The sequence below is a fragment of the Vitis riparia genome, chromosome 8 (assembly GCF_004353265.1).
Source record: "Vitis riparia cultivar Riparia Gloire de Montpellier isolate 1030 chromosome 8, EGFV_Vit.rip_1.0, whole genome shotgun sequence".
NCBI classification, from domain to species: Eukaryota; Viridiplantae; Streptophyta; class Magnoliopsida; order Vitales; family Vitaceae; genus Vitis; species Vitis riparia.
The window spans coordinates 21,685,799-21,701,281 of NC_048438.1; the positions used below are offsets into that span (position 1 = coordinate 21,685,799).

General features: G+C 31.8%; 1 protein-coding gene across 3 annotated transcripts; it reads left to right on the forward strand.

The window, feature by feature from the left end:
• The first annotated feature begins 6,091 nt into the window (after positions 1–6,091).
• Positions 6,092–14,798, forward strand: LOC117921088. Of its 3 annotated transcripts, none has more exons than XM_034838882.1 (15): positions 6,092–6,336; positions 7,398–7,799; positions 8,034–8,127; positions 9,037–9,223; positions 9,315–9,573; positions 10,178–10,393; positions 10,480–10,566; positions 10,659–10,793; positions 11,165–11,278; positions 11,408–11,655; positions 11,779–11,859; positions 12,085–12,316; positions 13,066–13,164; positions 13,258–13,443; positions 14,201–14,798. In XM_034838882.1, exons 1-15 carry the CDS (start codon positions 6,286–6,288, stop codon positions 14,300–14,302), a joined length of 2,493 nt encoding a protein of 830 aa, XP_034694773.1. In that variant the 5' UTR covers positions 6,092–6,285; the 3' UTR covers positions 14,303–14,798. The 3 variants fall into 3 exon arrangements, with proteins under 3 accessions (XP_034694773.1, XP_034694774.1, XP_034694775.1); XM_034838883.1 differs by having other exon boundaries at positions 6,093–6,336; positions 7,431–7,799; XM_034838884.1 differs by having other exon boundaries at positions 6,093–6,336; positions 7,438–7,799.
• Positions 14,799–15,483: the final 685 nt, after the last annotated feature.

Consider the following 15,483-nt stretch of genomic DNA (forward strand, 5'->3'; position numbering starts at 1 on the left):
ATGAGGAAGGGCATCACGTTTTCTTTACTATTATTATTTTTTTTTAATGTTTTTCCCTCACCTTTTTTTCATCATCTCATGACATTCAAACACGAGAATCTCAACATTTTTTTTAAACAAGCATAAAATAAATATAAACATGCTCAAATCCAATTTAAGATAATGAAAAATGTTTTTAGTTTTTATAATACTTTAAAAAAAAAATATAAGCTTTTATAAATCAGTTTTATCTTCATCGATTTTAAAATATTTTTAAATACATGTATTTTTTTTATAAGTATTATAACTATTTCATAAAACCCCTTCTTACTTTATTAGTATTAAATAACATTATTAAAAAAAGCAATTTATCATTTTAATTGATAAAAGTATATTACAAATAAATATATCTTGAATTTTGCATATTGTAATATGATAAAAGTTTTATATCTATATTTTTCATGAAGTTGAATTTGCCAAAATCCATACTTCATGTCAAATTTTGAAAAAATTGAAGCATTATGAAGGCGGCCAATAAAATCTTTTTTGTTAAGTATAGGATACCTTATCCATTTGAGAACTTTATTCAATAACTTGTAATTAATAACAAGTCTATGGGCATCTCTTTCAATTTTCGAAGGCTTTTAAACATAAAAAGCAACACAACTCCAAAGAGAGTGGCTCTTTCTAATTAGATTTTTGTTCAATAAATCTTTTATTTCATTTTTGCAATACTCAAGTAACTGAGTATTCATTTGAATAGATCTTGCCTTGTAGGTATTTGACTTTCATCAAATCCTTCCATATAGGGCAAAGAAACTTTATGTTTCTTTCTATTCCAAAAGGCATTGAGAATAGTATAACATAAATTCTGTTCAATTTGATTTTTAATATTTTCAACTTTGATTTGAAATCATGTCTTGTCATAACTTTGACCAAAAACATATCTTTATACCACTTGAAATCTTGAAGTGTTGGGCATCTAAGATTATTAAGGATTTCAGAAGTTCTTTCTTGAAAATAAACTAGATCTCCTATGAAATGTTTTGTTATTGCAAATATTAGTGTATTGACAGCATCTTCTTCATATGTTTGGACTGATGTTCTTTCTTCTTTAACTATTGTCTTTTTTGCATTTAATATGTATTCTCTATCATTTTGACTAAAATAATGATCCCACCATCCTTTAAGTAAACCAGTGAATCCTATTACTAAGGCACCGGCAGCATGAAAGTCAGAATTACTGGTTTTGATTCTATAAGCATTAACAGCCATCATCATTTCATGAAGTAAATTAATTATTTGATGTTCATTCATTCCATCTATATTCCATTCATAAAAACTACTACCATCATAACTAGCAGCTAATTGATAATTTCTATCTTCTAATTGAACGTCAGGAAAAGAGGGTTTTGAATAATAATTTTTTCTACTTACAAAATTATTAGAAATTGCATTGACTATTGCAAGAAGGTTTTCCATTGAATCGGAAGACATTTTGAATTGTTCTTCTAATTTGTTTATTTCTGGTTTTCTTTTTGTTATAGTTTGAATTTGATTCTTAATACCGTTAATATTGAGTTTGTCTAATCTAATTTGTATTTCTTTTAACATTGTTTTTGCTGGTGAAGATAATTGAATATTAGATTTTGCAGCATTTATCGGAATAATGAAAGGTTGTTCTAGAGATTTAGATGATGATGATGATAAAGTTGAGGAAATTTTTAAGGATTTTGATGATAATGTTTCTGTTTTTCCTATCTTCCCTCTCGGGGTAGAAGAAAATAAAAATTTAGAAATTTTTGTTGTTTGTTGATTTAGATGTTGAAGAGAATGATTTGTATAATTTAATTGTTGTTGAACTTGTCTAATATCCTTGTAGATTATGGGACTTTGTTCATCTTTGGTTATTGGAATTTTGAAGGGTGATGCAGAGATTGAATTACTGTCAAAATTAAATTGATGATTAATTAAGGGTGGTTGTGAACCTAATTATGAAGTTATTGTTAAAATTCTTTTTTGAGCATATTCTGAATGTTTTGTTGTTAATTGATGTCCTTCTTTGTCTCTTAAAGTTATAATTTGTTTTCTTTGTTTTTTAAGTTTGAAAAACCAATAGAAAAAAGGAATAGTAATTTTCTTTTGATTCATGTATTCTTCATATTGTTTTCTTAATGCATTTCTAGTTTGAGGAGGAAATGATTGAAAATAAGCTCTTTTAGTATTATTATAAGGGGCAAAATAATCTGATTTTATCCATTCTATATTAGGAGTAAAAGAAGTCTTTTTATAATTTTTCTTATGAATAATATTGACTTGATTTGGATACATATCAGAATGAGTAGGAGATACAGAAGGAGATTCTTGTTACTGATATACAGGAATAGGAATTTTTGGAGTAAAATCAACACTATTTAGACTAGGATTTGAAGTAGAAGGTCTTGCATATATGAAATCTTGACTAAATGAATATCTAGAGGCTTAACTAAATTCTACTTGAATAGTACCATCTATATGTTGTATAATTTTTGAAGGAGTTGTTAAAGGTTTAATTGGTTTTGGAATAGTTAAATCTTTTAATTCCCATTAAACTCCTTGAGTAATTTCATTCCATTTTAATTTTTTAGGAACAAAGGCTTGAGTTTTATTAGGATTATATTGTAATAATAATGTTTCATCTTTGACAGATTGACATACGACTCTAAGATTTAATTGGGTTGTCATGACTTTATAATATATCCTATAAATTATTGCTATAGTTTGAGCTTCTTCTACAAAATTCATATTTTTGGTTTTAATGTTTAGGGTTAAACTTGAAAGAATACTTGGGTCATTTATATTCATGGAAAAGTTTGGAAAACAATTAAAATAAACGGGACCATTGGCAAGGTTTGAATCAATCATGCTAAGGACAGAATCAGTAAATCTTGTTGACCTAGCATCTCTTAAACAAACAAAAACAGGAATATCTAGTCCTAGACGAAACAAAGGTTTTATTGCAACTTGAACTAATCCTATATGAATATAATTAAATTTCTTCCTATGATGATTAATAGAGTTTTGACTCAATAATTGAAGACTTTCTAAATTTTGATTAAGGGATATAGTTTTTTCTTCAGTTTTTATTAAATAATTTTGACTAATTTCAAAATTTCCTTGTTGATATATTGTATTAATTTTCATGTGAGGAATTGACCAATTATGTAATTGATTTTCTATTTGTGCTACATTTATTTCTTGACTATTGACAATATCTTGTGCAAGTGATGTAAGTGCAGAATTAACTGATGAAGATGCAGAACTATTATTAAACCTAAGAGATCTGGAATAACTATTTCTACTTAAACTCTTAATAATATTACTCATTGTCACATAAAATAATCACAATTTTATCCTTAATCAATTCAGATAATTTCCTGAACAGGGACCACTACAAGCGGATCAACACGGGACTTTCGCTCCTTCTGCCCTTAAACACCACTTATCACAGGCTGACCAACCGTTCACAGGAAATTCAACCCGAACTAAGTCAGGACGAAATCTGCGATTAATTACTGTTCCAACTCGTAACACCACTCAATTCTCAAGCAGAAAATGGCTTTGATACCATTTGCACCCAGGACATACAACAGTTCATGGTTTTTTTTTTTTAAGAAAATATATTGTTTCTAAAATAAAAATTTTAAAAACTATTTTCAGTAATAAAAATTATTAAACTTTTATTTTTAAATTTAAAAAACATATTTTTAAAAAATAGTTTTCAAATAAACCTACTATAATAGAATTTTACTTAGAATAGTTTAATAATAACAAAATCATGAGAAATATTGGATTTGTTTAGTAGTTGTTTTTTAAAATAACTTTTAAAAACTATCATCTCGTTTTTATAAAACAAAGCCAATTTAAAAACTTAAAATATTTTTAATATATTTTAAATATTTTAAAAAATAATATTTATATCTAGTGTTTTATTTTTTATTATTTTACATGTTTTTATAATTATTTTTTAAAATATTATAAAAAAAAATGATAAAAATAATTTAAAAATGTTATCTACAACCATTTAATAAATATGTTATTTGATCATTTTTTATTTATTTTTAAGAATATAAAATAAAAAATAATTTTTAATTATAAATTTTTATTCCGGAAATAAACAACAGTTGACAGATGGGTTTTTTTTTTTAATAAAGACAAAAACACAACTCGTTGTTTACTAGTAATGATAAACGTTATTGAAATACTTTATTTATTTTCTTAGGAGTTAGGAGATAAACATATTGGGAAGATGGGGAAGCGTGCAAGTTGAATTGTGTGTAGCCTTTGTCCAGCTTTCCACGTGTGAGTCGGTGAAAGCCGTGGTAATCCGGTAATGCCCTTGCCACATCATCACCAATTCTTAAATGATGTGTCGTTATTTTACACTTATATTAGTATTTATATAATTTTTTTTTTAAACATCAATAAAAAATAAATAAAAATAATTAAAATATATTATGCTATAACACTTTTTTTTTTATTAAATGTGATTTTTTTTATTTATTAAAACATAAAATAATAAAAAATTATTATACAAAACAATGGTCAAACAAACCATTAACATTTTACATTTCAGCGCATGTTCTAAGTATGATATAAGATTTATAATTATGAAATTTAATTTTATTACGGGATAATATATATGATGATTTGTATAATTTATTTGAGAAATAGGTTAATTTAGACTATATATGAATTAATATAAGTAATCAAACTATTAGAACGAATTTAACTTATTTAACGTCTTTAACTATTTTTATATATATATTTTTGGATATACTTATACTCTCTGCTATTATATTAAACACAATAATTCGTATATAAAAAGTATAAACTTATTTTTACCCTATTTTGATTGATTTCTAAGAGATCAAAAGTTTTATTTTTTTAAAAAAAAAAAATTAAATAGAGGTTTGTATGTCTATTTGACTATTTTTGATAAAAATGTTTACAACTTAAAAACAAGCTTAATATGAAAGCTAATAATATATATATTTATTTTATTTTTATAAAAAGTCTATTTTGATTTACATAAAAAAAATTATTTTATTTATAGTAAAGTTGTGGTCACTTTCGCTTTTATCCCAAGGAAAGCTCAGCCCATGAGTTAGTTTTGAATCTATGGTCAGACCCATTATCTTTTTAAGCACGTTACGCACTTGAAATGGGCCCGCTCTTACGTCAGTGTTGAGCCCATGGTTCATGATCCACGGGTGTACGTCATGAAAGTACAAAAATCTGAAGTTTTCGTAAATATTAATTTATATTCTAACTCCACATATAGTGATATTTCAAATAACATTTATTAAATTTATACTTATTTATAAATAGAGATAAATAATTCACTTATTTTATTGATTCATATTTAATTATTTATTTGGTCTTCTTAAATAAAATTATTTACAAATCAATTTTATTAATCTTTCTAAAAGCGAAAAGATATTTAGGCTGTATTAGTTTGAAGGTTTTTTTTTTAAAGAAAGAAAAAATAAAATGAATTAAAAATGTATTTTTTAGAGCTTACCAATTTTTTTAATCCTTATATTATAATTTTTAATTTATTCAGTTCACAGCTCTTTGATGTTACCTTACTGGACCCGGGTTTTGTAATTGGTCTAATTAGCTTTCCTTTATTCAAAGACGGTGACATAGTCATATCTCAAACAGTCTGAACTTGAACGTGGGCGTCATGTCTAATCCATGCTTCACCATTTTCCTTTAATAGTGGTGGTCAACGGACACAACTCCACCAACTTGTAATGTTGTTTAGGTGAGTTGGACTAAATTCACGATCACGAAAGCCAATAAGTTGTAGGCAGAAGGGCTTTAATCAAATTGAAGCGCAACGTTTAAATTTTTTATTTTTGGAAAGAGAATTTTATTTAATGATAAATCATATATTAAGCTAAAATCTAATTCCATACGAACGAATTGACTAAATTGCCCAGGGCTCTGCATCAGCTTTCCCGGGGAAGAGGGGTAATGTATGTCATTTTACCAGTAACATGGCTGTGTTCATTTTGTTCAGACTTTTCGGCAAGAGCCTTGGCGGCTTTTATACACGGACCTCTCTCTCTCTCTCTCTCTCGATCTCTCTCCCTCTCCCTGGCTCAATCTCTTTCTCTATTCTCATTCCATGTATTTATTTATGAAATGTTGAATTTTATATATTTTTATTGAATTTTTGAATGTGGGTTTAGCTGGAAACTCAGAAGCGGTTCAATTTCAACGGTAGTCTCTCTTTCCTGCCTTTAAATCCTCTGCTTCATGTTCCCAGGCTCTTTACTTTCAAAAGCTGACGGCTCAGATCTGATAAAGGTCAGTCTGAATGCTCTTTAATTCTTCAAACTCTCATATTCAATGAATTTTGATATTCCGAATCTCATTCGTTTGTAATTATTCTGTAAATCCATGAACTTTTTTTTTTTTTCTTTCTATTATTCTCAAATTCCCTTTTTTTTGGGAGATTCTTTGTTTCGTTCAAATATCTATGAAATTTTGGCAGTGCCTATCAAATGTTATGAATTTATGAGATTTGAGCAATTTGCATTAAGTTTGATCAAATTAAGCTGATTTTTTATTATTGGGAAATTCATCATTAAATGCTGTTTTGTTTACACGTATAAAGATAGTTACAAATACCCATGTGGAAATGTGAGAATTTTATTTATTTTTGACGGGTTGGGGAAGTGGGTGGTGGGGTTTGATATTTCTATGATATTAATGGGCTCCTGATGAAATCTGTGCTTGTCCTTGGGTCGATTCATTGTTGTTTTATTAAGTTCTGATTTACTCTGCTGAAGATTGTATAAATTCCCGGTTTCTTTGCACCCATTAAGGAGCTTGGTTGATGGAGTTGACTTGTATTTTTTTTTTTCTTGGTCATAAGAGGATTCCTAGAGTTTCTGCAGAGCATGGGCCCTCTGGGTTGATGCTGAAATTCCATTGATTTCAGTGGGATCTCATTGGGCTGAATTATTGGTTTTGTATGGGTGTTTGATACATTCCTCTGAAAGTTGTGGAGAATAACCAGTTCTATAGCATGATGTATGAAGGTTGATGGGTGAAAGGGAGAGATTTTGTCCACCTAAATGTTTGTGTTATATTTTTCTGTTGCTTTCCATCCCTGAGGGGATTAATATTTAACGAAAAAATTAATGCAAAAAAATGCTTAAGGAATGAATTGAAAATTTGAAATAATAAGAAAATAGTTCAAAAGAGAATCTCAAGCCATAAAGAAAAGGAATCAATAGAGAATAATTTGGAAAAAGAAGAAAAAGAAAAGCTGAAGCCTTTGTCCTTTTTCTTATAATTTCCATATTTAAAGTTATTTAAAATCTTATTTATTTCCATATTTTCTCATTATTCCTGCCATCCAGTTTGCTTGTAGTAATTCAAAGTTGTGTTTCAAGTCTACAGACAAAGAGGCGAATGAGATGACATTTTTTCTTCAGAAATGGAAGTGTTCTTGGTCTCTGCTAGCAACAGTTGCTTCAGTTGTGGCTTTAATTTCAGTAGCTCATTTGTTCTTGTTTCCCTTGGCACCTTCTTTAGAATACTTTAGCATGGGTCAAGGGCAAAAAACTTGTACCCCAATTAATGCATCAATAAGAGGTGTGGATCATGACGGGAAAAATCTGCAGCCAAGTCTTGATTTAGATCACCGGTTTCCAGCTGACTCGCACAAATCAGTGGTTTACCGTGGTGCACCATGGAAAGCTGAGATTGGACGGTGGTTTTCTGGTTGTGATTCTATTGCTGCTGAAGTCAGCATCATTGAGGTATTTAGTTATTTATTTTGTTTGAATTGATTTTCTTTCAATGGAGTGTTCTCCTCTACAGGCACTATTTAACTCATAAATTTGTAATATCTTTATTATACTCTTTGTTGATTTGATCATCTTACAAGTTGCAATTTTGAGTTACAAGAACATCTCAGTGCCTCTGACAAACCCTGTCACAGTCATGGATTCATGTGTAAGTTTGTCTGCTACTAACAATTGTTCTTTTCACAGAAAATAGGTGGCAAGGACTGCAAAAATGACTGCAGTGGTCAAGGCATTTGCAACCATGAGTTGGGACAATGCCGGTGCTTTCATGGATTTTCTGGTCAGTATTACCTTTTCCTTCCTTCATGCACTTACACTTGAATAACAAGTGACAATTAGAAAGAGAAACTGTGTCCATGGGGATCTCATATGTTACAAAGTCATGATTTGTGATCATTATGATATACATTGCTTTATTTTATATTGCATCTGATTCATAAAAATCACTTGCAATCTGAAAGAACTAAGAAAATCCAAGCCTGTCAAAGCATGCAATGTAAACTTATCTCTTCAAAATATAATCTTAGGAATTGGGATTATTTATACACAAACTCTCTGTCCATGGGGTGCACTTCTGGAGAATGATCCATTTGTCCTACTTGTCAATTTCTAACGTCCAAGCTAGAGATTTTTATGAGCTGAGAGTATATAAGGATTTGAAAATTTATCATTTTTAACCTCTATGATGAGGTGTGCAAATTCTATATCAAGGATCTGCGATTCAGAATAAAAAAATTTCAACTATTTTTTGGACAAGAAAATGGACATGTCATCTAAAAATCCAGGGGGTTCCAAAGTAGAATCAGTGAATTGAGGTGTTTGGCATGTGTTCTGATTTTGGACTAAAATGATGCAGTTCCTGGTTTTACAGGTTTAAGGTCTTGTGTTTCTTAGTGGATTTTGGATGCAATATTTGGGTGGTTATCCAGCCATTGAGAAGCTCCTTTGGAGATTAATTCATTTTTCCAAGAGCCTAACTTTTTATGCTCATTTAAATTTAGCATTATAGATTTGGAAATGGTTTGTTAGCTACCTGAGTCTTCCCTATATCATGGTTAACAATCATACTCTCCATATTTGTTTTTCTGTTTAATATTCTTTATTTTAGTTTTTGCTCAATACCTTACTTCTCAGTTCTTTATTGCATTGGTATTATACGTTGGATCCATAAAATCTGCTGATGGAACAGGCGAAGGATGCTCTGAGAGATTGCACTTGGATTGCAATTACCCATCATCACCGGAGCAACCTTATGGGCCTTGGGTTGTCTCAATTTGCCCTGCTTCTTGTGACACAACAAGAGCAATGTGCTTTTGCGGAGAAGGCACAAAATATCCACATCGTCCTGTGGCTGAAGCATGTGGTTTTCAAATGAAGTAAGAATTGTCAACTTCATAATGTATGTTTCTTTTAGCATATCTCCTCAGCTGCCACCAATTACCTGAAACTGTCTAACATCTGTTTCAGCTTACCTACAACACCTGGTGATCCCAAATTGGTTGATTGGACAAAAGCTGACCTAGATAACATTTTCACAACAAATGGTAGCAAACCAGGATGGTGTAATGTGGACCCAACTGAAGCATATGCTTTGAAGATGCAATACAAAGAGGAATGTGATTGCAAATATGATTGTCTTTTGGGACGTTTCTGTGAAATTCCTGTGCTGTGTACTTGTGTCAATCAATGCTCTGGCCACGGGCACTGCCGTGGTGGATTTTGTCAGGTGGGAGATTTGAACATTTCTTACATTCTAATTCTATATCTTTGGTATCTTATATATATCTGTGTGTACTGCCCATGAAAAAAATGGTCATATGTGTGTGTGTCTGATTTTAGGTAAAAAGTGGAGTACAGCTTCAAGATTTAGGAAAATAATAAACACGTGATATTATCTTGGAATTATTCCAGATTTTAAAAATACTGCTGGAAACTTGGAAATCCTGACAGATTTATATCATTATTTTTAATACAAAAAGAAACCCATTTGTCCAGGCATAGGCTAATCCTCTACCTGCCAAGAGTAGAACCTAGATCTTCCTCTTAACAAGGATCTAGATCAGCGGGCTATAAAGTATGGTGGTATGCCATTTGTGAATATTGGGATCATTGACAAATTAATAAGGTTATAAGCAGCAAATTGAATCACACATGCTTAATGGAACTTGTACCTGTGACTGAGAGCTTCAGTGGGGAATTTTGTCATAATGAATTCTACTTGATATCCAACTTGTGTTCAATGCTCCTGCCCATGAAAGTATGTTATGTGATTTTTTATCATATGGTTGTTTTTTTATGAACCATTAGCTAAATCTAGTGTGTTTTTTCAGTGTCACAGAGGTTGGTATGGAACAGATTGCAGTATCCCTTCTGTTTTGTCATCTGTTAGAGAGTGGCCTCGGTGGCTTCGACCAGCTCATGTTGAAGTACCAGATGATATGCATCTGAGTGGAAGTCTTGTCAATCTTGATGCTGTGGTGAAAAAGAAAAGGCCTCTTATATATGTTTATGATTTGCCCCCAGAATTCAACAGTCTACTGCTTGAGGTCAGAATGGGTACTACTTGTGATTTCTTGTCACATTCCTTGGGCAATCTCTTCATGTTTTTCCATCACTTTATTGGGTATTGTAGGGGCGGCATTTTAAGTTTGAGTGTGTAAACAGAATCTATGATGACAGGAATGCTACATATTGGACTGAGCAGCTGTATGGCGCACAGGTATCAATTGAACTAGTATTTATTCCAGTTAACTTTAAGATGCAAATAGCAGCTTAGAATTTATATTGTGCTGTGATGCTACTTATTTGCAGATGGCAATCTATGAAAGCATCCTAGCAAGTCCTCATCGAACATTAGATGGTGAAGAAGCAGATTTTTTCTTTGTTCCTGTTCTTGATTCATGCATTATAGTTCGTGCGGATGATGCACCCCACCTGAATATGCATGTATGATTTTTAATGGCTGTTATATATTTATGTATGTATGGTGTCTATACCAGGGATCTTGCTCCATCATGGAATTGTCAAAAAAACATTATGGAAGCTGGAAGTTTCAATTTCATCTAGATAAAGTTATTCTCACACTTCTTTCAACTTTCCTCTTCCCTTTTAGAACCTTCACTTAGTAGTTGGTACTCACACGTCCTTTTTCACCTAGAAGTATCATTGATCTGTTATGAATTGTCTGTTCAGTCTAAGACTGACTGTACTCATATATATAATGTTGTATATGGAAACATATTAGCGGGTCTATATTGGGATTTTAATTGCTTAAATATTTATTTTACACTTTGTTCACATGTTACTTCAATTTTCAGGCACATGGAGGCTTGAGAAGTTCTCTAACTCTGGAATTTTATAAGACAGCATATGATCACATTGTTGAGCAATATCCTTTTTGGAATCGCTCATCAGGAAGAGACCATATTTGGGTATGATGTAAAAAATAACTTATGTATTGCTTGGATAGACTGGAAGAGAATGAATGTCGGTCATCTTTTTCTGGTGGTACAATATTTTGAATTCTATGCTAATGATGTTGCCCTCATATCTGAAGGCAGTTTTTTTCATGGGATGAAGGTGCTTGCTATGCCCCTAAAGAGATATGGGACAGCATGATGTTGGTTCATTGGGGCAATACAAATTCTAAGCATAACCATTCAACAACAGCATATTGGGCAGACAATTGGGATAGCGTTTCTTCTGACAGAAGAGGCAACCATCCATGCTTTGACCCCTATAAAGATCTTGTGCTTCCTGCATGGAAACGACCTGATGTAGTTTCCCTAAGCTCAAAACTTTGGTCTAGGTACATTCTCATAAAAGGCTTTATCCTTTTAACCTTTTTCCCTAAGTTGTTGCTTGGTTGAACAGTTTACACCCATTTCTACATGTCAAGAAAAATTAAAGTTGGTTGTCTTTTGGAGTGCAGGCCTCGTGAACAGCGGAAGACACTGTTCTATTTCAATGGGAATCTTGGACCAGCTTATGAAGGTGGAAGACCGGAAACCACGTAAGTAAACTAAAGAGCTGTTTAGGAAGTCCCTAAACTGGGCCAGCTGGTTTTGAGAAATTTTCAGAATCTATGCTTTCATCTGTGTTTAACAGACATGTTTTTGGCAAATTGAGACGAGGTTATTTGATGATTGGATTTCCACTTACCCTAACAAACCCAAATATAACTTTTATATTGCAGCTTTTGGGAGTTCTAATTGCTAACTTGATGGTATCTTTTCAGGTATAGTATGGGTATCAGGCAGAAAGTAGCAGAAGAGTTTGGATCAAGCCCTAACAAGGAAGGGAAGCTTGGAAAACAGCATGCAGAAGATGTAATAGTGACCCCATTACGTTCTGAAAATTATCATGAGAGTTTGGCCAGTTCTGTTTTCTGTGGGGTGATGCCTGGAGATGGTTGGAGTGGCCGGTTCGAAGATAGTATTCTACATGGTTGCATTCCTGTGGTAATCGAGGTAATTCATCTCTGCATCATGCCTCTCCCTCGAGTCATTGGTCTTGTTGAAATCTAAGTTTGTAGTTGGATTAGCTTATCATAAGCTATAAACTGCTTGCCAGATTATGGCTAGGGGAGAGCATCTTGTGACTTATTGCTTGAGGAATTTGTTGTGAAAAAAGTGATTTTGGGGTTTCTTCATGTTCTAATGTTACAGGAAGACACTTTTATCCAAAAGCCTTGAGCAATGTAGAGTAGTTTTTGGTGTTACATAGTTTATTTCTCCCTATAGAAGATAAATAGATAAATGACAGGAAGGTAATTTTTAAGCCAAATGTCAGCAAGTCCTTTCTAACTTTGAAGCTAAGGTATCTTTCAGATAAGAATGAGAAACTAAAACACTGTTGGTGCTTTAAGTCATTCACATGGGCCAACCCAGTTTTCTTGGGCCAAATTCACCCTTGTGATGTATCTTCATAAATCTTATCTATTACCTTACCAAAGTCGATCAGATAAATAGAGAAAAAAACAACAAACTTTAGTTGTGGTAATTGGATCATCTATTTTACTTGCCATCTAGTCAAAATTCTTTCCTCATCAGAGGAGGCCAGGTGCATAATAGCTATTAGCTACTAGTAGGCTGTCTCCTGTTTGTAGCTCTGTCAGTAATGAGACGCTCTTGCTGGTGCTGTAGTTTCACAATGTGGTTCCAGAAAAATGGTAGTGCATTGTCGTATAACTTTCTTTCATATTGTTTTTCATGCTTAGGATGGGATCTTCCTGCCGTTTGAGAACATGCTCAACTATGAAAGCTTTGCTGTTCGAATACGCGAAGATGAAATTCCAAACTTGATAAAGATTCTAAGGGTAATTTATTTATGTTTTTAGTTATTTGTAAATGTAGTTAGGATTAAGAAACTTCTTGCATGGCAGCTGAGTGGCGATCCTTATGTCCTGCAGGGAATGAATGAGACAGAAATAGAATTCAAGCTGGAAAATGTACGGAAGATCTGGCAAAGGTTCTTGTATCGTGATTCCATTCTACTAGAGGCTGAGAGACAGAAAACTGCTTTTGGCCATGTAGAGGATTGGGCTGTACAACTGCTGCAACTTAGTGAAGATGATGTCTTTGCCACACTTATTCAGGTATACCTCCTTTGCCAAATACAATTCTCTCATTTAGAGTATGCCTCTAGGACAGCAAATAGACATCAACTACTTTGTATTTGTTAGGTTTGAGTCCCACCCTGCGTTTATGCCTTAAAAATGCAAGTCTATTTGATACTAATGAAAAGCAACGGTAGAATAAATAAATTGTCACTAAACTCGTGGATAAAAGATAAATTAATGCTCACAGAAATTATTTCTAAGTGTTTGAACACTCAAAATATGCAAAATTTATGAAAACACCCTTGAATATGGAATTTTAGCTATTTATGTTTTCAGGAAGATCAGATGCCATTAGTTTCAACTATGTCTGATGATGAGTAATCCCTGTCAAAGGGCACCATAGTGGGACCCATCAGTGATCTTCCCATTAGCATGTTACTAGGTGAAGTGCATTTATGCATGTATCGTGTTTAAATTGATTACCAAACAGCAAATATGCATGAAATGATAAAAACATGCTATCGTGTAAGATAAGTTGGCTGTGGGCTAACCTTGAAATTTACATATAGAATATCAGACAATTTCTTTTAAGAAAGATAACTGCTGAAAACTTAATCCAATAATACCGCAGCCATCATAAATATAAACCAAGTGTTTTTTCTTGGTAACCATGGCTAAAACACTCTTTGTAGGCCGGTATGGTTTGAGGAGTGGTACTACTAAAAAGCTATGCATATGTGATTCTGTACATGTATATATAACCAACTGATTCCTTGTCATTGTCTGAAACAAGGTCTTGCACTACAAGTTGCATAATGACCCTTGGCGACAACAACTTGCTCATCTGAAAAAGGATTTCGGGTTAGCACAAGAATGCTTGATAAGAACCAAATAAGGAGTTGTGGTCCAGACCCCAACACATTTCTGCAGCTGGGTGGCTTATACACTGGGAAGAAACAAACTCCCCTACTACATTTTTTCTTATTTAACAGAGAAATCAGATTGTAGAAACTACCCCATAGTTTGGACACTCTGCTCTCCACAGCTACAAACTGCCCTGAAAGCCAAGTTTTCCAGTGGAGAAGGCTGTCATTAACAGTCTTTAAACTGAAAAAAGGGGGATAAAAATAGGGTTATTTTTTTTAGTGATTTTTTCTTGTACCATTGATACACAGGTGAGATGCATCTTTTCTTTTCTTTTTTTTTTTTTCATTCTTTTTCCCATCCTTATTTATGTTTTTCCTTTGAGAAACTTTGTATTTGGAGAAAATGAAAGAGCTTCCTCTTTTACTGTTGTTCATGGCAAGACCACATATGTTACAATGGAAATAAAAGATTTTAGAGAAGTGGGTGTCATTTCTAATGGATGGGTTGTGGATCATTGTGATTGACAATGGTGTAATGTGCTGTTGAAGCATTTGCCGCAGAGTGAAATTTTTTAGTTTTGTGCAAGTTAACCTTCCTCTTTTTTTTTTCTTGTCCATTTTCCTTTTCTTTCTTAACCATTTTAGCCACATAACTTATGGTTAGAGTGATGTTAAGAGGGTTAGAACATTTTCTAATGTTTGGAATCATCTTTCTTACAAAAATTGAATTTTTGATAAAGTTTTTTTTTTTAATAATTTTAAAAAAATAGAGAATTATTTGAAGTAATTTTTGTTTTACCCTATAACTCATTTTCTTTTCTTTTTTTTCAAAAATTTGTTTAAGAATCTGAAATATTTTGTAAAACAAAAATCTATTTAATATTTAAAAAAATTTTAATCTATTTTTTATATTTTAAAATATAGTACTTTTATTTTGAATCATTTTCTATAATAATGTAATTACTTTTTAAAACAGCGATCATAAAATAAAATAAGTAAAAATAACAAAAATTAATCAAAAAAATATTTTTAAAAAACACCATACATTTTATTTTTAAGAATATAAACTCCTTTCTTTTGCTTGATAGCCAAATATTATTTTCCTTTTTTATTTATTTATTGTGGAGAACATAAAATTATTTTAAATTAACAGTTGCTAACACTTTGTAATTTGGTACCCTTTCTTATGGAGATGGGAAAGTAAACCAAT